A 23,869-nucleotide genomic window follows, 5' to 3' on the forward strand; every position below is an offset into this window, starting at 1 on the left:
CTGCCACTGTCAAACCACAAATGTTTTGAAAGGAAAAAGCTTTGGTACTCTTGTTAGTGCTGAAGCTTACCCTCCTATCCTGCCTTCTGCACATTCCTATTGGTCAGTGAAATTACTCATCACAGAGATGGGCCAGTAGTAAATGTCTGTGTGGCTTGTGTGTCAGCTCCAAACCTCCCCAAAAGTGATCAGTTCTATCAGGACAGTTTGGAATTCAGCTGTGACAAGAGGGTTTGGGATGCTACAGCAGGAATTCTGGAGGTGCCTTAATGTTAAAACCTGTAGCTTTTTGCTTTCACCAGTCTATTTAAGAGTCTACTTTCCATCACGACGTAACACTTTGAATGTGATTGTAGGCCCACAAAAGTTGTATGACCATCTGACTAACCTGTAAAGAAATATATTTTCTACCATTACTTCTGAGAAAGCATGCAATGTTTATTATGCATTTCAAAGGTGACTGTTTACAAAAAGTATACTGCATTTATAGAAAATAGAAGTTGAAATCCCTGGAAGAAAAGCAGAACTCAAACCATGTTCTTCCTTTTATTTGTAATGTTATCTTACATTGAGACATGCCATTATAAGAGAAGATGTAAAACATTCATAATGAACTGTCACAGAGTGTTACATTATTTAAAGAAGTATAAACATATATAGGTCTGCATGAGCAGCTGCACAGTTAGAATCTCAGGACTAATTTCACATAACACTTGTGTATGAAAAAATGCTTTGTTGGAACAGTTTTCTAGACTGGACAAAGTTAAAAAATATATTGCGATCAGCGCTCAGATAACAGGTGCATGCAGAAAAACACATCCAACCCACTGTTCAACTACATTGTAGGTTACAAATCTGTATGAACTATTTACAAACTATTTGGAGTGTGAATTTTCTCCATTACAATAAGAAAAACAGCCTTGCAGGTGTTCTGCACAAGTAACATTTGCAGAGAGGACTAATAATACATTTAGTTAGCCCATACTGTAGTTGTAGAGGTTTCTATGTGATGTTTAAGGATTATTTTCCAAGTGCAAAAAACTAGTTTATATAAAAGAAGTGGATGCCAGTTTTACTTGCCAAGCTACACCAACAAATATTTCTAAAGATGAACCATGTATTCACCAGGTTACAGTTTATAGGTTTTAAAGATATAGTTAAACTGTGTCAAGTTAAGGGCTGTGTCAAGCACTCAGTTCCGATTTGTGATCAGTTGTGCTGAGACAGACTTGTTGTTAGAGAAGGTTATACCACAGATGTTCATAGAACTGAACTGATATCTATGGCAGTACTTCCCCTATCAATTAGTTTGTCTCAAGACAGCTGATTAACTATAGGAGCCTCACTTTCACAATGACCCCCTGCCCCTTCATCAATTTAACAAGCTGAGGGTTGTAAATAACTGAACTGCCACCCTCTAAGTAGGTGAAAATTAAAGATTCCATCAGTGAAGAATTAGAGGGGTTAGTTGTCACTACTGTCCTTCCTTTACCACTTGAGAAGTCTTTGACCTAGGAAAATTGAGTGTGTGAGTATCTCAAGTGCCATATACCTCAATGGCTGCATCTTTGTTCATAGTCATTGACCAAGTAGTGAAAGGTGGATAAGGATGACAGTCTCGAAGATTGGAAATTAAAAAAAAAATAATTAGCAGTTGCAAATTGCATATTTTATCCTGATGGGTTAATTTTACCCAAATCAAATCTTCACTGTATTTGAGTGAATACAAAATGACCAAAGCCAGCATGCTGCAAATACAAAATTGTATCCATGACATTGGCTACTCTAACAAGACAGATATTAGTTTTGCATAAAAAATTCAAGCCTACCTACAGTGCTTATAATTTTTGCTCTCATCCTAAGAGCTTTGTATAATGTGTGAGAATAAACATTAACAGAAAAGCAACATAAGTGCGAAGATATACATCAACAGGCTCACAATACACAAACATCAGATGTTTTGATGCATTTAGAGAATGCTCCACCACACACCATGCTGAAGTGCCTACTTAAAGATTAAAAACTGTTCCTTCACCAGCCTATAAGGTCTCAATTACACCTAAGCAGAAGACCATACAGAGTGAAGGTGTTTATGAGGCTAGGAATAACAACAGGTGCTTGCCTACAGCTATCTGTACAAGTATGACTGGCTTTTGTAGGAGGCAGGTCACCTCACATCTGAGCATTTGCAGGAGTACAGACAGGGCCAGATGAGCAGCCCTGGACTCAAAGGGGTTTATTTACTAAAGCTGGAGAGTGCAAAATCAGGCTCACTTCTGCATAGAAACAAATCAGCTTCCAGGTTTTATTGCAAAAGCTTCATTGAACAAGCGGAGGTTAGAAGTGGATTGTTACTATGCAGAAATGAGCCTGATTTTGCACTCTCCAGCCTTTGTAAATAAATCCCAACCTGTCTGCATCCAGGGTCGCACATCCATCCCTGTACACATGTATTTAACTTTACAGGACATTTAAAACAATTCCTTGCAACAGATCAACTCCTTGTTGACCACTGCATCATTTGCAATATAGTGACCATGACAGATAAATTACATTTCTCTTTCTTACAAGCAATTAAATCACATGAAACACTGCCTTAAAGTTAAAAGGAACTGCACCAATGACATGATAAAACTGCACCTGTTTCAAGAGAGCTTAGAAAGCAAAATGAACAGAATTGCAGCTATAAAAAAAAAAAAAAAAAAAAGGGAAAGAAATGAAAGAATAGTGAAACTCAAGAAAATATAAAAAAACATTTAAAAAAAAAAGTGTAAAACTTGATTATATATCTGTCAACCTGTTATTTTAGTGGTTCACTGCAAATCCCTATGATAAGCTACAAAAAAAATTTAAAAATTGATACTAATGGATTGAACTTTCAGAAAAATTAAAATAAAATCATGGCTTTCGATGTTTCCTTCAGGTCACAACCCGTTTAGTTTAAGCTGCTTTCATGTTATATGCATGCCAGGATTTTTCCGCTAACACATAGCAGATCTAAATATAGTGCAACTTCATGAACGTTTTCGGCTCTCATGATCCTAGCTAGCTTCAGTTCACAACCCAGCAATATACACTATATTGCCAAAAGTATTGGGACACCCCTCCAAATCATTGAATTCAGGTGTTCCAATCACCTTCATGGCCACAGGTGTATAAAATCAAGCACCTAGGCATGCAGACTGCTTCTATAAACATTTGTGAAAGAATGGGTCGCTCTCAGGAGCTCAGTGAATCCAAGGGTGGTACTGTGATAGGTTGCCACCTATGCAGTAAGTCCATCCATTAAAATTCCTTGCTACTAAATATTCCACGGTCAACTGTTAGTGGTAACATAACAAATTGGAAGCAACTGGGAACAGCAGCAACAAAGCCACGAAGTGGTAGGCCACGTAAAATGACAGAGCGGGGTCAGTGCATGCTGAAGCGCAAAGTGCGCAGAAGTCTCCAATTGTCTGCAGAGTCAATAAAGACCTCCAAACTTTGTGTGACCTTCAGACTAGACAACAGTACGTAGAAAAGCTTCATGGAATGGGCTTCCATGGCCGTGCAGCTGCATCCAAGCCTTACATCACCATGTGCAATGCAAAGTGTCGGATGCAGTGGTGTAAAGCACGCCACAACTGGATTCTAGAGCAGTGGAGACGTGTTCACTGGAGTGACAAATCACGCTTCTCTGTCTGGCAATCTGATGGGTGTGTCTGGGTTTGGCAGTTGCCAGAAGGCAATGCCTGACTGAATTTTGCCAAGTGTAAAGTTTGGTGGAGGAGGATTATAGTATGGGGTTGGGCTTGGCCCCTTCGTTCCAGTAAAGGTAACTCACAAGGCATCAGCATACCCAAAACATTTTGAGAAATTAATGCTCCCAACTTTGCTGGAACAGTTTGGGGATGGTCCCTTCCTGTTCCAACATGACTGCGCACCAGTGCACAAAGCAAGGTCTATAGAGACATGGATGAGTAAGTTTGGGTTGGAGGAACTTGACTGGTCTGCACAGAGTCCTGACCTCAACCCGATAGAACATTGTTGGGATGAATTAAAGCGGAGACTGCGAGCCAGGCCTTCTCGTCCGACGTCAGTGCCTGACCACACAAATGTGCTTCTGGAAGAATGGTCAAATATTCCCATAGGCACACTCCTTAACCTTGTGGACAGCCTTCCCAGAAGAGTTGAAGCTGTTATAGCTGCAAAGGGTGGGCCAACTCAATATTGAACCCTACGGACCAAGACTGGGATGCCATTAAAGTTCATGTGCGTGTAAAAGCAGGCGTCCCAATACTTTTGGCAATATAATGTATGTGTAAACATGGTCACCCCTTAGAGAAAACAAATGTATCCACACTAAGGCAAGTGCTAATGGGACTGCACCCCTACATAGAACAAAACACCAGACTGACCATCTTCAATATCATTTGTCAGATGATGGTTATGTTAAGACCAGAGCACCTGTTTAATAGGAAGGACTACCTTGAGAACACCAGAAGGGAAATCTCACCTGAGTGTTAAACCAAAAGTGTTTTTCAGTCTAAAAGAACTCTTACATAGTGAGCCCCTCCAAAAAAAAGCTCAGCTGCAGTTTCATTTGTGATGTGAAAAATATAGGGCCTGCCATTGCTGAATTATTAGGAATTCTTGACAATTGTTATACTGCCAATAGGTTTCAATACTTTGACACACTGAACCAGCGCACATGTGCAGTTCACGGGAGTCAGATAGTTCATTAGTCCTTACTTGCATTCTTGTACTTGAGAAGATTCAAAGTACTGAAGAATAAGAGTGGCATGACAGCAAAGCAAATAGCACCACCAGAAAAAGAGCTCAACAGTGTCAGCCTCTTCTTTATACCTGCAGCTATTGGTACTCTTCTTTGTTCGTGGCAATCCATGATTGTAGTTTGTACACCATGAAATGTCACCAGACTTCATACCACCAGCCACATGTTTCTAGTGAACACCTTTCATCTCCTATTACATTACACATACTCCTCCAGCAAATAGGACGTACAGTAAACCTAAACTTAAAGGGAAAGTATAGTATTTTAATAGAACTTTAGACATGTGCATGTGATCAGCTTAATGTAAATCTGTTATGAAAGTGATTTTTATATACAGCCTGTAAGTATACATGTACATGTACATAAGAGCAGAGAAATTTGCTCATGTTATCTGCCTTCTGCTTTTCAGTCCTACACAGCTGGTTGTGCTTTACAACTCCTTCAAACAAATTAAGTCTAAGTCTGCCCACCTACCAAAAACAATGCACTCATATTAAGCATAAAAATGATAAATCCTGTTTGTTCCCACTTAAAATACACCATCGTTTCCCTCTGAGTGACAAAATGATTCCTAAGGATGAGGGTAATGGTACTTCGTTCTTTCATTGTTGCAGGTTTGTGCATTTTGAAACCATGATATTTAAAGACATGTTTTAATCCCAAGCATCCCTGTGAAACAGGTGTTGCATTATTATTTTGCATATCAGATCATCATGACCAATACCACTAGACTCTTTCACTAACTGGTCACTTGAGAGAGGACATATGGAAAACGGAGGGTGCTTAAAGGCAATGAGATTGGGTTCAGTTAATGCAGGTGAACAGTTTGCAAGGCAGAGCCTACCATTACTCTTTGAAAATGCCCTGAAACCAGAACTGGGAAAAGTAATTTCCCTTTTACGTACACGTTTCATAAGAGCAGAGGTTTGGGAAGTGAACTCCAGAAGACAAAGCGTGCAAGTATTTCTAGAGTCCCTGTTAATACATTGATCGGTTTTAAATTTGGTTGAAATGTAGAATTAAATTTCACAGAAAACTGGTCTTGAGAAACATGAAGGTTGCTACTACTGACATCTAAAAAAATTCTACTTACCTGGCTGTCATGCTGAAACTCCAGCTTTAAGTACAAGTAAAGCCATGCATAAAACGTTTGATATCTTGGCAAGTTCAACAGGTACCGGCCGAGATTCGATCCATATATGGGCAGGATGAAAGTACCCAAGCTGATCGATCAACTTAGGTACAACCAGCCTGCCGGATTTTACATGTAAAAATCGCTAGCAGCTGTTATAGCCACCAACAATAATCACTGTCTTCTGGTGGAGATGGCTTCCCCTGGTGGGAGGGATATCCCTGTCAATACGGTGTTGGAGGAATTGAGCTGCCCGTCGTTGCGGGACAGAAATTCACACAGTCTATGGCCTGCCTAAGGGCATCTGAAATTTGTCCAAGATTTTGACCTACCATACATTGTCTCAAGTCAAGTATTAAAGCCACTAGTTCAGCACAAAAACAAACTACCATTTTTGAAGAAAGTCAGCAATGCAGCCCTCATCTATAATTCCATCAGGAGTGCTGTAAAATGATTTGATTTACACCAAAACACATTGTGTAAAGGTTTCTATACAGGTTCATGTAAAATGCATGACTGGGAGATAAAGTCCTATTCAAAAGAAAAATGGGAGGGCTAAGGACAGGAAATATTTACATCCTTACCCCAAAAAAGCAATAGGTTTAAGTGGAGATCTTAATAAATGGATAGTGACTTCCTGAAATGTACCATATTCCAATTAGCTCAATTCATGAACATAAATGGTTACAATTAATATACCACAACCTGATGTGCTCATGGTCACATATTTTATACCTGTTCTATAAAGAATTAATCTTCCTTAAGGAGATCTTATCTGGATAACATATCAGTTAATATTGTTGATTTCTTTTTTTTTTTTAAAGAGGGAAGGCTTGGGTCTGTCAACGTCATGCTTGCTTCCCCAACTAGCAAGTCTCCAACCCAGAACAATGGTGCAGACTGGCCAATCTGACTTGTTGGCTGAGATGGCAGATTCCATATTTTAACCCTGACACCTTTAAGGCTGCTTTCACACTGATCCATTTTTCTTCCTCTTGTATTTAAAAAGCGGAAGAAAAACACGTGAGCATGTAATCTTATTAAACTCCGGCTTGGTGCGGTAAAATAAAATGCACCAAAAATGCATTTAAATAAATGGAAAATGCATCAAAAACAAACAAAAGGCACCCCCCATTGCGTTTCTGAGTCACGTCCTATAAAAAAATACACAGAAAACGCAAAAAAATGCATATGCGTTTTTGCTATGAATATGTGTGAAAGTAGTCATACAGATGTTACAGCAGTCTGTCTCTACAGCAAGCTCCATTACCAGAAATGAAATCACGTCTTACTTATGTTGATGTGATCATGTCCACACCTATCTTTGATGGATCATTGATGGGAAGCCAAGATAGGTTACACTAATTTAAGTTCTGAATGTGAGAAGTACACCTCAGGGTGTAATGACTTGCCATCTGATAAATTAGCAATCAGAAGTGCATTTATAGACCTTGTATGAATACAAAGACAAAAATGTGAAAACTCTATATGAGTAAATTTAACATTACATTTAATTCTAATAATTAATATAAAAAAAAAAAAAAAACATTTTTTACAGTCATTCCATGTTTAAATTTGTTCATGAGGATGGTGGGGTTCAAGGGTCTCTCCTATCGTATCTCTAATTTGGTGTGCGATGCAGAAAAAGACAGATACCAAGTCTTCTCACATGTGTTCTGCTTTGTGTCAGTCTCTTTAGGAAAAACAGGAAATGAACTGCAGCTCAATAAATATGAGGAAGAGATCTCCAATGCCCTAAAAAGAGGTGGCATTCTGCTGTAAAATTCACATTTCAACATAGCACCCTAAATGTAGGACTATTCTGCAAATCATCTCACTGTTATGCCAAGGTAATTAGAATGCCAACAAACCTAACGATATTCACAGCTCAGCAAAAATATACAGTTTTGCTTTGCTGAGGATCCCTTTCACACTTAATAGACCTGTCAAGTTTGTATGTGTTAAAGAAAAATTAAGGAAAAACTGTACAAAGGCAAAAGTAGAATAACAAAAAAATATTTTACTAAAACATAAGATTTACAGATTTCCAAGACAAGCCATACAAAATGGTCACAAGCTTTGGATGGTTTAACACTCAAAAAGAGAAGTTAGTTATAATTTAATAGGGGTCACACTGAATTCACAACTTTGTGTCTTCGGGCAAGCTTGTCTGTCTACAGAAGCGAGCTAGGGGGCTAACATACTACAGACAAGTTAGCCTTTTTCAAACAATATTAATAAAAAGGAAGTACTCATTTGTTAAAAGGGGGAGGGAAAAAAAAAAAAAAAAGTAGGATACTGCAACAACCCTAGACTATTTCCATTTACAGTGCTCACACTGAAATTATGATGCTAAAATGGAAACTTACAGGAGGTCTTGCCACCTCTTGAACATTAAGGAACATGCTGATGATAATCTACTGCCTCTGCTCATGCGGTACAACAGTGAATCAGGACAAGACATGAGATTTGCTATTGTGCACTTAATCACCAAAGACTGACCATGTCTGGGCTTTTTTTTATTCTGTATTTTTATTTAATTTTTTTCTTTTTAAGACTGTGTCCATTGAACGCAAAGAAAAATATAAGGAAGAAATCTTGGCAGAACAGAAGAAGTGATGCACACTTGAAGAGCAAGATGAGTTTAACAGTTATTCGTGGCATATAGCCTAGTCCATGCTCTGGCTGTAAGGAAGAAAAGAAAAATGTGTCAATGTCAACAATACAACAGAACCACTGAACCATACAGCAAATCAAATGCATTATGATTACGAAAAAACAGTGCATGGAGCCATAACCTGAAAGAACTGGACTATGTATTTTCTCAGTCAGACCTATAGCATCTCTTGCTATTCAAATCTTCAGCAAAAAAAAACCCAGTTCTTGAACAAGATTTCAATTTTAAAAAGTACCATAAAATCACCACCTAAAAATCAGGTCACATGATCATATTTCAAATTATACAGCCTAGGAAGGGGAGACTTACTAAATAGCTATGACATGGGGAGTACTATTTTGTCAACTAGCTTCTATGGGTAGAGGGAGTAGCGCTATGTCACTGGAAGATTTATTGGCAGTATCACTCCTGTCTTACTGCAGTGTCAGCCTATGGGAACTCACTGGCATATCAGGACAGATTTAGTTCATGTACTAAAATGACAGTACGATTAGGGGTAAGGTTTGCAACAGGAAGAATTATATTGTAAAAGCAGCAGGGTGATGGACTACTCAGCAGCAAGACAAGTTAAATATGGTAATGTGTGTAAATCAAATTACTTCTATGGCAATATTGTCTTTTCTTGGATATTACAGAACTTTAAGCACCTAGATTTCAATTTGGAGCTAAAAGAAAAGCATGCAGCAAGACTGGTGTTAATCTGTGGCTCCAATAAACTGGAAATGATGCCTTTGTGTAAGTATACCTGTCTCTATAGCTTGGGCTTCATTTGTCTTCCACTGCTCAGCTACATCGTTTGCTAATGGATCGTCTGGATTCGGTGCACTTAACAAAGCCTGAATTGATAGAAGCACTGTACGGATCTGCAGAGCTGGAGACCATTTATCTGCAGATAGGAAAGAGACATTCAACACACTGTCACTGAGGAAAAAAATAAAAATGTCAACCACTATGTTCCAAAAAAAAAAAAAAAAAAAAAAAAAGAAAGTTATAATCGTCCTAACAATTTAAAGTGGTTCTAATGTCTAAGAGTGTTTTAAACTTAATGCATTTCCTGCGTTAGTGAAAAAACTCTCCACTTTCTGCTCCCCCTACCTCCAAATGCTACCAGAGCCTGTCAGCTCTGATCCAGTGCTGTGCTTAGCTGCAGGCCTTCTCTTCACGTCCTGGTATCACTGGAGACTCAGGCATGGGCAGGAACCATTGGCCCCTACTTGAGTCAGTCAAATTCTGTGTGTGGCCAAGCCACACACAAACCAGGTCAGGAGCGCACCGGCACCTGTGTTTCCCCACAGCAAGCAACTTGCTATGGGAGCACACACAAGAAAGTAGGAGTGCCGGCAGGGTACTCCAGAAGAAGCGGTAAGGCATGCAGGTAAGCATAGCATCTTTTTATTTTAATTTTAAAAAATTAGGCTTTAAAAACAAACAATTAGGGTTGCTCCAAAATTTTAGCCTTCGAAAACATATAGATCGACATTTTGCCAATAGGAAAATTTAGCCGATACAGGTGCTGATACAGGAGACTGTGTACTGCAGATGTGGAGGGGGTGGCAGAGAAAGACAGGAGAGGCGCAGTGTATACAGTGACTGGCTGTCTATATGTCATTGCCAGTTTTAAATGCGATTGCCGGATTTTTTCTTTTCCTAATTACATCTCAGAGAATGAGCGGTCACTTTCCCTGAAGCTAAAGGAAACTAAGGGGCGGGGTCACCCAGTGACATTACCCAGTGACCCCACCCCTTAGTTTCCTTTAGCTCCAGGGAAAAGTGACAGCTCATTCTCTGAGCTATATAATGAAGAAAAAAAAAAAAGCCGCTAATTGCATTTAAAAACAGACACTGACATGTAGTAACAGCCAGTGAGGGAGCCTCTCTGTATACACTGCTCCCCTCCGTGCACACACTGACCCCCTTTCCTTACAAAGAGGACCTGTCACTTACATGCTATCACATAGGGACTATTGGTCCCCTATGTGATAGCAATACAATCATAAGTTAAAAAAAATATACAGTAAAGTAGAAAATAAAAAATTGGAGCCTCCCCACCCCCCACATACGCAGACATTTCGGTTCACATTGCATTCTGAATTTTCTGTATCGGTTTCGGCAACAGAAAATATATTTCGATGCACCACTAAATTTAGTATCTTGTCTTTGCTCAGATACATGAACATAAATTTAAAGATAACACAAAGCAGAATAAGCAGCTTTTTTTTTTTTTTTTGGGATAGGGTGGCGAGGAGGCCTGTTAAATTCTTATTGCTGTATATTGCCTGATGCCAATGACCACTGAAAGGGAGCTATCAGAACCGGAAAAAGGCAATCTCCCAACAAGAATGCTTGCTCTGGTGATAACTTTCTAAGAGGGTATATTCCTCACTTTGAAGAGGCTGTTTTTCCAGAGCAGGAAGTAAAAAGAAATCTCTCCAATGGGACACAGATGACTAAAAATACTGACAGGGGTTTTCACCATTTCCTACTCTATCCAAAATTAAAAGTTTTGGCTTTAGCTATACTTTGATTTTGAATGTAACTTCACTACTGGCAGTTGCTATGGAGTATTTTGAATTGGTGTATGTATGAATCTTTACATAGGACTAGCTCGTCTTCTGGAAAGGCCTCATTACGGCTCCAGTTCAATTCTATCTTCTAGCAGACAAGTATCTCAGCTCTACATTATCAGTTGATGACAGCAACCAGCAGTTTACACTTCAATAACACATGCAGGCAGGACGTTATTATGGTATATTTGTAGACAGCAGAAAAACTCACAATAACTATGCCACACAAAGCAGGTTCTTCTGTTTATTTTTTAACATTTCTAAAGAGTGCTCAGAACTATGCAGGCTGCCATATCTGAACTCTTTATAATTTTTTTTCACCCAAATAGAGATTTCGTTGGTGGTATTTACATGCCGCTGGGCATTTTATTTTTCGCGCAATAAACGAAAAAAAAAAAAAAAAAAAGCAAAAAATGTTTAAAAAAAAAAAAAAAAAAAAAAAAAAAAAAAGTTACTTTGTTTCTATTATAAAATTTTGCAAACAGGTAATTTTTCTCCTTCACGGATATGCGTTGATGAGGCAGCACTGATGGGTGGCACTGCTGGGCAGCACTGATGGGCAACACTGATGATCAGTGTCAATCACCTCTGACAATTGCTGGTTATCGGCAATACTTTCCTCACGCTGTGACAGCGTAAGGAAAGTGCAGCCGATAACCGGCAACTGTATTTACCCGGTGATCTGCTGCGTCATTGGGCCACCACTGAACATGCCCAGGAGTCAATATCCAAAAATATCTCAAATACTTTTTAAAATTAATCTCCTGTCTCCTGTGTGTGACCTCAGGGAGGGTTAAAGAAAGGTGCCCTAGGTTACTACTACTAGAACAAGTTGTGGCCATGCAAACTACGCCTCAAGGAGCACAACTGTCATGTCTGTAGTGTTTGGGCATGAGGCTGCCATTTACAACTGAGGGGCACTGGGTGGAACAAACAACTTAATAAACTCTAAGCCTGCTGGATATAGGAAACCCTTGACAACACATAAAGATCCATTATAAAACAGAGATTGTGACAACACATAAGGGTCTGTTATAAAGCAGGGAATGTGACATCCACAAACAAACATTCCCTGATTGAGTACTATCCAGATTTGTTTTAAATGGAACTATTGATTCTCCAGCAGCAAATGTTTGTAAAAGTCACATTTTCTGCTTTATAAATAGACCCAATAGTGTAGACCATTTAAAAAGAAATAGAACATGGGATCTGTTCTATATTGGTCCCTTAGAAAATCCTGGGCTGACTCCTCTTTTCTCTATACTAGCTGCCTATCCTCCTCCTCTTTTTCTCTTGTTGGTATTTTTGAATGTTTCAGATGTCTTCGGGTCCTTATATGGCTCTGAATTTGATTATATTCTCAGGCAAGAGAACAGTTGTTTCCCCCTTACCTTCTACCCATCACCTTCCATACCCCCCCCCCCCCCCCTCCCAACTGTGCATTTGTTACTCTAACCTTCATAAACTACAGATATTAAATCTGCTGATTGGGATTGTTATGCTTCTGGTCCCTTGTGGATTAGGTTTAAGGTTCCTAGTTTCTGATAACGAACATCATCCTTACTTTACAGAAGACTACTTGTCAGAGAATTCCAATGCTGTCGTACGTTTCTCTGATGGTTTACACTGTCTTTGTTAATCTTTTGACAAACTTGTGATTTTGTCACAATGATTACTTGAGCTATGACTACTGTTTAAATGATATATTTGTTACTTTTAGATCATTTCAATAAAAATACTTAAATATAAAGAAAAAGGGAAAAGTAAAGTAACTGACCACAGTGGCCAAAAAGGTTTAATCTTTAACATAGAATCATGAATTTGAATGCTTATTATAACAAGGGTGCAAGCCATCCCCCAGTGATGTCACAAACCTTTCATGCAATCCTTGGACAGTACAGGGGGATCTGACCGGTAATGCTATAAAAGTTAGACCTCTTTTACATGCAGCAGACTCTGCTTGCTCACCAGGTGGGTCCTGTCTGCTGATCCCCCACTGAACAAGCAGATGAGAGGTCCATGTCCATTCCGCTTATGCAGATCAGACACAGACACAGCCTGCTCTGCTCTATGGGCAGTCGAATGTAAAATGGACTGGCTGTCCATTTACACCGACTGTCCTCTGATCAAATCTGCCCAGATGGAGGGGAATTGATCACCTTCCATTTGTTTTTGGTGAATCAGATTATAGGTAGGTGGGTGTAAACGTACACCCACTGCTCCATAGAGCAGAATGGAAAAACTTAAATGTGCGAAAAACGGACAGGCGGACCCGACTGGAACGCTTGTGTGAAAGGGGCCTTACTGAATATGAAAACGGAACTGAAAAGGAAATGATGCACTGCCCTTACATAAGAGGTTTTTTTTTCCTCCTCGATAATACATCTGGATTTGCTGTATATAAGAAAAGAGCAATCAATTGTTATTACAGTAAATGGAATTACAAATGAATATCGGTGCTGACTGGAGATCCCAAAACTCAAGCTTCACTAATCCGAAATAGTCAGCTGCCACTCCAAAAAAGTGCCTTCCTTGTTTACACTTGTGTAGTAAAAAAATTGTGAGTGGCGCTAATAAAACGAATCACGTGCCATCCGCCCTATAGCAGAAGTACTGCTAGAGGGCAGCACGACTGCGCAAAACCTTATATGTATATACACACGTGATTTGGGGGCGTGTGCGTGCACCAATCTATGCCCGCCGCTATTGGTGGCTGGGGATGTCTCGGTGATCGTCGACAAAGCTGATAGGGTGGAGACCTGTGTGTAAACAACACAGGTCTCTCTCGTCAGCATGGATATGCTGCTTTGCATCTCTCAGCACAGCAGAGAGATACAAAAAAAAGCATGTCTCCCAAGTAAAACAGTACACAATGTAAAAACACACACAGCACACAGGTAACCCTTTGATCACCCCAGATGTTATCCCCTTCCTGCCCAAAGTCATTAGTACAGTGTCAGTGCTTTTTATTAGCACTGATCACTGTATTAGTGTCACTGGCGATGTCAGTGGCAGCCAGTTCCCATCCAGTGTCAGAATGCCCACAACAGTTCCGCTATAAGTTGCTCATCGCCACCATTACTAGTATATATATTAAAAAAAAAAAAAAATCCAATATATACTTTATAACTTTCATGTAAACCAATATACAATTATTGGGATTTGTTTTTAGCAAATTTTTGTTGCAGAATACATTTTGGCCTAAATTTATGAAGAAGTTTACAAATAAAATGTTGAATGTGTCACGCTCCTCAAAAAGTGTTTAGTAATGAATAATATATACTTATGTGTAAATAAATTAAATGAATCTAAATAAATACATTAAATATATTTTTTAGTTATTTATAATTAATTATAGCACTGGGAGTGTTTTAAATATAATTTAAAATTATATCACCATGAGTTAATATTTATTTAGATTTATTTAATTTATTTACACATAAGTATATATTATTCATTACTAAACACTTTTTGAGGAGCGCGACACATTCAACATTTTATTTGTATATTTTCACACAGCATTTTGAGTATGTGGTTTATGTGTTGATGCACCATCACATTTAAAGGAGAAAATTACTTATAAGCATCTCTGTGCCACCATAGTAGCTCACAAGTACACACCCTTATAAGATTTATGAAGAAGTTTAATTTTTTTTATTGGATATGTTTTATAGCAAAAAGTAAAAAATATTGTTTTTATTCAAAATTGTCAGTCTTTTTCTTGTTTATAGCGCAAAAAATAAAAACCACACGCGATCAAATACCACCAAAAGAAAGCCCTATTTGAGAAAAAAAAAAAAAGATAAAATTTCATTTATGTAGTGTTGCATGACCATGCAATTGTCAGTTAAAAGTAACGCAGTGCCGTATTGCAAAAAATGGCCTGGTCAGGAAGGGGGGGGGGGTAAATCCTCTGGAGGGAAAGTGGTTAAAAGTGAAATAAAAACAGCCCAAAAAAAAAAAAGTTTCTCCACACACCTTATCGTGTAACCGCTATAAAAACATAAAAAGGTGCCAAATATTTAGCAGTGGACAGTTTATTTCACTTTTAATTTTATTAGCACCACTTCTTTAGTAAAGAAATGAAGCCTTACCTTTCAATATATCTAGACATATTCTTCCCAACTTGTCTACATTCGGATGATAGATTTTGGTCATGAATCGTACTTTAGGAGCTGCCATTGGGTACTCTTCAGGAAGGAATAGTTCAAGTTTAAATGTTCCTCCTTCAAATGGTGAATCCTGTGGACCTGCAATTACAACATGGAAATACCGTGCATTGCTGTCATCTGGTTCAGCTTTTATTCCAGGAACTGGTTCTGCCATTAAGCGCTGGGTTTCCTGTGAAAAAAATAAAGGGGGAAACTTGTATAACAATTATATTTGATGGGCAAAGAAAACCAAAGTATAGAAAACAGTCACATCAAAGCATCAAGGGACTTTACAGTTTCTTAGAAGTATTGAAATTGGACAGCCAGGTAATAATTTTTTAGAAAGAGTCCAAAAATTGCGTACCTTAACCAGTTGCCCTCTGCCCTATAGCAGAAGTACTGCTACAGGGCGGCAGGGCTGCGCAAAATCGTGCATATATAAGCTAATTGCATTTCTGGGTATTGGAGGTGTGCGCACGACACCCTATCCACGGAGCTATTGGAGGCTAGAGATATCAATCACCGGGTCCCGGACGGCAATTCCCGGCTGGCACTTGGCGACTGTCAGGGAAAGCGGACAGGGGAGAGACCTGTGCATAAAACACAGGTCTCTCACCTGTCAGCATGGACATGCTGTTTTGTATATGCACAGCAGAGAGATACAAAGCAGCATGTCTCCCTAGTAAAACACAGCACACAGTAAAACACTCACAGCACACAGTTAACCCACTGATCGCCCCAGATGTTGACCCCTTCCTTCCCAGTGTCATTAGTAGAGTGTCAGTGCTTTTATTAGCACTGATCACTATTAGTGTCATTGGGGATGTCAGTGGCAGTCAGTTCCCACCCAGTGTCAGAATGCACACCGCAGTCCCGCTATAAGTAACTGATCGTTGCCATTACTAGTGTAAACAAAAATTAAAATTAAAATTCCAGTACATATCCACCGCCCTTTGTAGACGCTATAACTTTCACGTAAACCAATTAATTTACAAGTAATGGGATTTTTTTTTTCGCAAAAGACATGTAACAGAATACATTATGGCCTAAATTTAGGAAGAAATTAGATTTTTTTATTGGATATGTTTTATAGCAAAAAAATCGACAAAAAAAAATATATTTTTGGACTTTTTTTATTTATAGCACAAAAAACTAAAAACCTCAGAAACCTTTGAAGAGCAGGAAATACTGGCATATGCAGGTATGCGTTCTTGATGTCTATGGATGCTAGAAAGTCTCCCTCTTAAAAAGATGCAACTACTGACTCCATCCGAAATGAATTAATCTTTTGGAACCTGTTCAGCCCCTTTAAGTCTAGAATAGGCCTTACTTCCCCTGGGACAACAGCCAGTTGAGTGCCTGAAACAAAGAATTCCTTTTCAATGGATTCATGGATACATTGGACCTTAAGAAATAGGGAGGAGGTATTCCCCGAAACTCCATTTTGTACCCCTGTGCAACTGTAGCAGGGACCCACTTGTCCTGGATCAGCACTTCCTAGATTTGCGCAAAAACCAAAAGTCTATCCCCCATAATCAAGCGGACTTAGAATCTGACCGGGTGGGCTTTTGCACCCAGGGTTTCTTGAGAGAGAGGGGGGGGGGGATGGAGGGGGGGGGGGAGAGCGAGAGGGGGGGATGGAGGGGGGGGGAGAGCGAGAGGGGGGGTGGAGGGGGGGGAGAGCGAGAGGGGGGTGGAGGGGGGGGAGAGCGAGAGGGGGTGGAGGGGGAGAGCGAGGAGGGGGAGAGAGAGAGAGGGGGGGGAGAGAGAGAGAGGGGGGGAGAGAGAGAGGGGGGGGAGAGAGAGAGGGGGGGGGAGAGAGAGAGGGGGGGGAGAGAGAGAGAGAGAGGGGGGGAGAGAGAGAGAGGGGGGGAGAGAGAGGGAGGGGGGAGAGAGAGGGAGGGGGGAGAGAGAGGGAGGGGGGGAGAGAGAGGGAGGGAGAGAGAGGGAGGGGGAGAGAGGGAGGGGAGAGAGAGGGAGGGGGAGAGAGGGAGGGGAGAGGGGAGAGAGAGGGAGGGGAGAGGGGGGCAAGGCTCGTGTACCATCCATTTTGGGTAACAGCTTTTCGAAGGTATCTAATTGAGGCCCTTGACTCTCAGAATCATTCCAGCCCTCCCAGTATGCTTCACAGAGCATATGTAGCACGTTTAGTGAACATCCACCTTACAGACACGGTTGAAAAAAAAACTCCCCTCTTTCTGGATTTTCATTTCTTGCTACAAAAACTGAGTACTTCCTGTATAGGAATGGTTATATGGGGGAGGACTTCCTGTTTGATTGGTTCACTAGTGAAAAGGCTCTATTTAAATCATAATTTTTAAAGAGCAACTGGCATCTCTGTCCCACAGCAGCTCCTCTGACCCGCTGTTGACTCACAGACAGTCCCATTCACTTTAATGGAATGGCTGGTAATGTGGCAATGACAACAAAGTGAGGGACGTGGCGGCAGCAGGTGATGCCCACTAACAGGTGCTGCCATGATGGATCTAAAATGACAGGTGCTCTTTAATATTTGCAAACCAAATGAAGGTTTCCTTTTTAGAATAATAAACTGTCAGGTTAGTAAAACAGCGATATCAGAGCAGATTTTAGGTTAATAGGTTAATAGGAGAATTTGTGAATGCATCAATGCAGTGCATGTTATCTCAGCTCGTAGAGCTTTGGATTAACTGAATGAGTTTACCAAAAATGTAAATATTGCAGAATATACAGCCTCATGCCACATAACTAAGCTCCATTTCATGCTGAATAAACTAAATTATTAATGTAGCTTAAATAGAAAACTATCTTTAGATAGATTTTTACTGCAAAAGCATTTTATTAAAATTAATTTGATAAAAATAAAAAAAATCCACCCTGTTATGGCCTGTTCTGTGTCCCATAAAAGAAAAGCATTGCAATTTCAACACGTGTAAACCCAGTGTAAAGAGGTTGCTTACCCACAACAGGACTAAATGTAAAATAACTAAAATAAAAACCCAAAAATATCACACCTGGAACTGCATGTCCCGGGCGTCGGCGATAGGATTTCCACATCCCTGAGACTAATGTTCAAAAATGTCAGTAATTAGAATTTTTGCACAGCTACCAATGAAACTCATACTTGGCTTGTAAATTTAAATAGGACTAGTGATAAAGGAAGCTGATAGAGTAAGCTACATAGTCGAGGCACTGGGAAGTATACTCCTAGTCATCCTAGGACACGTGCTCTGTATTTCGGGTATAGCAGGTTATGATGAACCAGGATAAGGTAAATGGAGTAACTCATCTGACTTTGGCAAAGCTGGAGAGTGTTTGCTGAATAACATTAGCTGCCCACTGACTGCATTGTTCATTAACCTACACTTTTTTTTTTTTCCTTTTTAAAAACAAGCCTGTCATACTTCCCTGCTCTGTGCATTGGTTTAGTATAGAGCAGCCCCGATCCTCTTCTGGGGTCCACCTGCCGGCTCTCCTGGCCCTTCCCCGAGTGCCCCCCAAACAAGCTGCTTGTTCTGGGAGAACTCATGCAGGCTCCCGCCTGATCCACCTGTGTGCGTCTATGAGACACACAGAGCGCGGCTAGGCTCTGGTCCCACCTCACTGGCTGCGACTGACTGCAGTGGCAGCCAATGGCTTCTGCTGCTGTGTCTCAGTCATTGAGGAGAGAGAGACCCGGGAGAGATTCTGCTCTTGTGTACATACCTGAATTGGGATCGGGCTCAGGTAAGTATTAGGGGGTTGAGGGGGGGGGGGGGGTGGCACACTGAAGGTTTTTTCACCTTCATGCATAGAACCACTTTAAACTCAAGGGCATACATACAAACTTATGTGCACAATGAAATGTATTCACACAATTAGAATTATGAGCTGAACATTACAGACTTGATATGTTAAAATTCAGGCTGATGACCTCCACCATACAAATCGTGCATCGTAAATGACGCACATCATCCGTACATCCACTTCTACTTATCAAAGAAGCACGTCAAACGTTCAAGTACCACAAGTGGCAAGGAATATTTTGCTGGAGAAGAAAAAAATTGGCTGGCCTCCTAGCTTTTACAGGTGACCTCCAAGCACAAGATAATGGAATCAGCCCATATTAGGCTGGCAGGTTTGCAAAAAAGCATCTAATGAATGTACATGTGCAAGTTGCAGTTCACTGAAAAACATATATATATGAATAAATGTTAACTTGATCTAACTTAAAAAATGTTTCAAGCAACACCTTGTGATAGCTGCATGTTAGTCTTCGAATCAACCATTTGGTCTCTGCAAAACAAAACGAATCAACCGCAAAAATAGGCTGTGTACATGCAATATGAACTTATGTCTAAACCAATATTAAGTAATTAAAGTGTTACTAAACCCACAACAGTAACATCAGTCTGTATATGAAGCAAAGCATGCTTGTTATACTCGCTGTGGAACCTAAGGCTAATCCGTGCATTGTGTAAAAAGCATGTTTAATCCTGTCTTCTCTGAATCTCCTCCACTTCCACAACTCATTTCCTGATAGAACAGAGTCTTGGGGGCAAGCTACATATGCTCAGTTTGGTGTGTATTGCTAGAAAGATTTTTTTCTTCCTTCTTGGGAGAGTGCATGTGATCAGCACAGGGCCAAACAGTGCTGTCCAGACAGAGGGTCAGGGGTCATGCAGTCTCATAGGACAGTGAGAAGAGAATGAAAACTACAAGCTTTAACCAGTGCTCCACTGGACATTGATAGAAGTCATAAGACTGCTCTAACTTCTGATGAGAAAAGGCAGTTTATATTCACTAAAATAATTACATTTCCATGTTCTGTGAGACCAGATATAGTGAATGCAGGGTCCTGGGTTTAGTAACACTAAGTCCTCATGCACACTGGACAGTTTTACAGCTGCTGTTTTTGGCTTCTGATGTTTTTTTCTACAGTCAGTAAACTCCCCAGCATGTTATCCTATGTGTCAATGTACACAGACTAATCAACGTTTTTTGGCAGGGACGTTTTTTGGCTGGAAAAAAAACCCAGATCAAGTGGATTTCTGGAGGAGTTATTTAGCTTTAAAACGCTCTAACTCTGAAAAATGTAGTAAAATGCTGCAAACCAGCTGTTGACGTTTTTTGGTTAAGAAAACCCTCTAAAAAACGTGAAAAAAAAAACAAAAAAAAAAAACAAACTTTACCAGCATTAGTCTTACTCCCTGTCATTCAACTGCCAAAAGCCAGAATGTTAGTAGAGACTATGGCATCACCTGGTGATTTAGCCAGTTACAACTGGCCATAGGTAAAATTTCGAATAAAAAATTCTTAGGAAAAGAAAGTTCTAAGAAAGCTCATTAGAGCCCCTGGAAAAAAGTATGGAATCATGACTCTTAGAAAATGTTTATTCAATTGTGTAATTGTACATAGAAAAAAAAAAACACCACAGACATGCCTCAAAACTATTTCAACCTTCGGGCTTTAACCACTTGCCCTCCTGAGGATTTAACCCCCCCCCCCCTTCCCGGGCCATTTTTTGTTTTATGGTACTGTGTTACTTTGACAATTGCGCGGTCATGCAAAGCTGCACCTAAATGAAATTTACGTCTTTTTTTTTGCACAAATAGAGCTTTCTTTTGGTGGTATATGTTTGCCTATGTTTTTATTTTTTTTTGCACTAAGTAAAAAAATAAAAAAAAACCCGACAATGAGAAAAAAAAAACAAAAAAAAAAAAACAAAAAATAATATTTTTTACTTTTTGCAATTAAACATGTCCAGTAAAAAAATTTAAAATATCAAATTTAGTAATAAATTTAGGCCAAAATGTATTCTGCTACATCTTTGCTGAAAAAAAAAGAAAACAAATCCCAATACGTGTAAATTAAATTGGTTTACGTGAAAGTTATAGCGTTTACAAATGGCGGTATATATACACTGGGATTTTATTTATTTTTTATTTTTACTAGTAAAGGCGGCGATCGACGATTTATAGCGGTACTGCAGCAGGCATTCTCACACTGGGGGGGACTGACTTGTTGTCGCTGACATCCCCAGTGACACCAATACAGCGATCAGTGCTAATAAAAAAAAGCACTGACACTGTACTAATGGCACTGGGCAGGAAGGGGTTAACATGTGGAGCGATCAGAGGGTTAACTATGTGCTCTTTTACTGTAAGCTGTGTGTGCGCGCTACACTGTAAGCACACTGCTTTGCATGGCTCTGCTATGCAAAGCCATGCATAGCAGTGTTCACTAGCTGACGGGAAAGAACTGTATTTACGTACAGTTCTCCTCCTCCATCGGTAATGCTCCTCGATCACCGGGTGCCAGCGAGTAATCACAGCTTGGGACCTGGTGACTGACAGCCGAAGCTGCTCGTGTGCGTACCCTAACCAGAGATGCAAAATCGCGTATATATACACACATGTGATTTTGTGCACCCCTGCCGCCCTGTAGTAGTATATCTGCTATAAGGTGGCGGGAAAGTGGTTAGGAACCACTTAAAGAAAACTAGCCAGTCTCAACTGTTTTTGCAGATCAAGCAGAGGAAATAAAATTATTATTATTATTATTATTACTACGAGTTTATATAGCGCCAAAGGGTTTGCTCAGCGCTGTACAATAGGGGGGGACAATACATGGCACAGTACAACAAAGACAGACAGCGTACGAGGGGTAAGAGGGCCCTACTCTTACGAGCTTACAATCTAGGAGGGAGGGGGTAAAGGTACAGTAGGAAGTGGCTGGGGGGGATAAAGTGGTAGGAGGAATGAGGGAGGATGGCCGTTAGGTGAGGGTGGGGTAGGCTTCCCTGAAGAGATGGGTTTTGAGGGAGCGCCTGAATGTGAATAGAGAAGGCGACAGTCTGATGGATTGGGGCAGTGAGTTCCAGAGGATGGGGGAGGACCTGGAGAAGTCCTGCAGTCGTGCATGGGAGGAGGAGACCAGGGAGCAGGATAGAAGGAGGTCCTGTGAGGAGCGAAGGGTACGGGTAGGGTGGTACCTGGTGATCAGATTGGTGAGGTAGTCAGGGGCAGTGTTGTGAACGGCTTTGTAGGTCAGGGTAAGGAAATATGGAAATATGGAATGATTTAATTCTGAGGCAAATATGTAATCATGATAAAAAAAATAAATAAATAAAAAAAAAATAAACACACACACACACACACACACTACAGAGCATCACTAGTACTTTGTTGCACCACCTCTGGCTTTTATAATAGCTTGAATTCTGAGGCATGGATTTAACTATCGACAAACAGTATTCTTAATCAGTCCAGCTCCAACTTTCTCCTATTGCAGTTGCCAGATCAGCTTTGCAAAGTTTTCACGGCTTTTGCCCTATGGCAAGATGCATTATCTTGAAAAATTATGTTATCACCAAGCATCTTTTCAATTGATGGAATAAGAAAGGTGTCCAAATTCTCAATGTAAACTTGTGCATTTATTGAAGATTTAATGACTGTCATCTCCCCCATATTACCTGACATGCAACCCCATATCAACAATGATTGCGGAAATTAGCATGTTTTCTTCAAGTCATCTTTATACATTTCATTGGAATGGCACCAAACAAAAGTTCCAGCATCATCACCCTGCCCAATGCAGATTTGTGATTCATCACTATCACTTTTCATCCAGTCATGGATGTCCATGACTGCTTTTCTTTAGCCCACTGTAACCTTTTTTGGTTGAGGTGTTAATGATGGTTTTTGTTTGGCTTTTCTGTATGTAAATCTCATTTTCTTTAGGCGATGTCTCACAGTTCGGTCACAGACATTGACTCCAGTTTCTGCCCATTTGTTTTGTTGTGCATTTTCTATCTTTACACCAGGGGCGGACTGACAACTCATGGGGCTCGAAGGCCTTGTTCCCACCATGGTGCAAAGACATGGGTTTTTCTGCACGTGTTCTGCGAAGGCATAAAAGAGAACAACTGTTCTCTATGGTCCTTGTTCACACCGCAACACTGGCATCACGTGCAAATTTATTTTACACGCAGGAATCTGCAACGTATCTAACACTCACTGAAACATGCATGAAAACTGTTGTAAACGTGTATCTGCATGTCAGTTTCCATAAATTTACTGCACGTATGGTGTGAATGAGGTCTAAAAAAGGAAGAAAAAAAAAAAAAAAAGACCGCTTTGTTAATGCTAGGGTGACAGACTACAACATACATGTCATTTGTGCAGACAACATGTTAAGTTTGGGCCTAGGATCCAAGTGGCTACATAAAAAGGTATTCTTTTGAAAATCAACATGTATGTGCATAAGAGTCTTGAAGAAAGAAAGAATATAGAAAGTGCATCAAGGCAGTTGTAAACAGGAAATCATTTGAAGCCAGTGTGAGTGCGGAATACACGACTACCCACTGCCTACCTATTGTTTCCAACTAGCAATGAAGCTAGACCTGCTCTGCAGCACAGTGTACCTTGTAGCATTGGGTTTTTGGCCTAATTAAAATGCAGACCGCCATATTGATAGAGATTCGTCCAAGTGCTCTAATACTTTTCTCCATGACTATTTATACCTGTACAACTATAGTACTAAGGCTGGATTGTAAACAAGGAAAGCACTGAAAAACATATTTGCTACAAGTTAATTTTATTTTTTTTTAAT

At 40.0% G+C, this 23,869-nt stretch overlaps 1 protein-coding gene across 1 annotated transcript in view; it reads right to left on the reverse strand.

The window, feature by feature from the left end:
* Nucleotides 1–532: 532 nt before the first annotated feature.
* The window catches only part of UBE2N (ubiquitin conjugating enzyme E2 N), a 40,783-nt gene continuing 17,446 nt past the window's right edge, over nt 533–23,869 (reverse strand). Inside the window, exons 2-4 of the mRNA XM_089652669.1 lie at nt 15,242–15,488; nt 9,329–9,469; nt 533–8,591 (exon numbers count right to left, since the gene is read on the reverse strand). Coding sequence (XP_089508795.1) covers nt 8,551–8,591; nt 9,329–9,469; nt 15,242–15,488 — 429 coding nt within the window. The 3' untranslated portion in view covers nt 533–8,550. The remainder of the gene's footprint in view (nt 8,592–9,328; nt 9,470–15,241; nt 15,489–23,869) is intronic.

Source organism: Staurois parvus, unplaced genomic scaffold, assembly GCF_062004578.1.
Source record: "Staurois parvus isolate SC_StPar_1 unplaced genomic scaffold, SC_StPar_1.0 ptg000025l, whole genome shotgun sequence".
Classification (NCBI taxonomy): Eukaryota; Metazoa; Chordata; class Amphibia; order Anura; family Ranidae; genus Staurois; species Staurois parvus.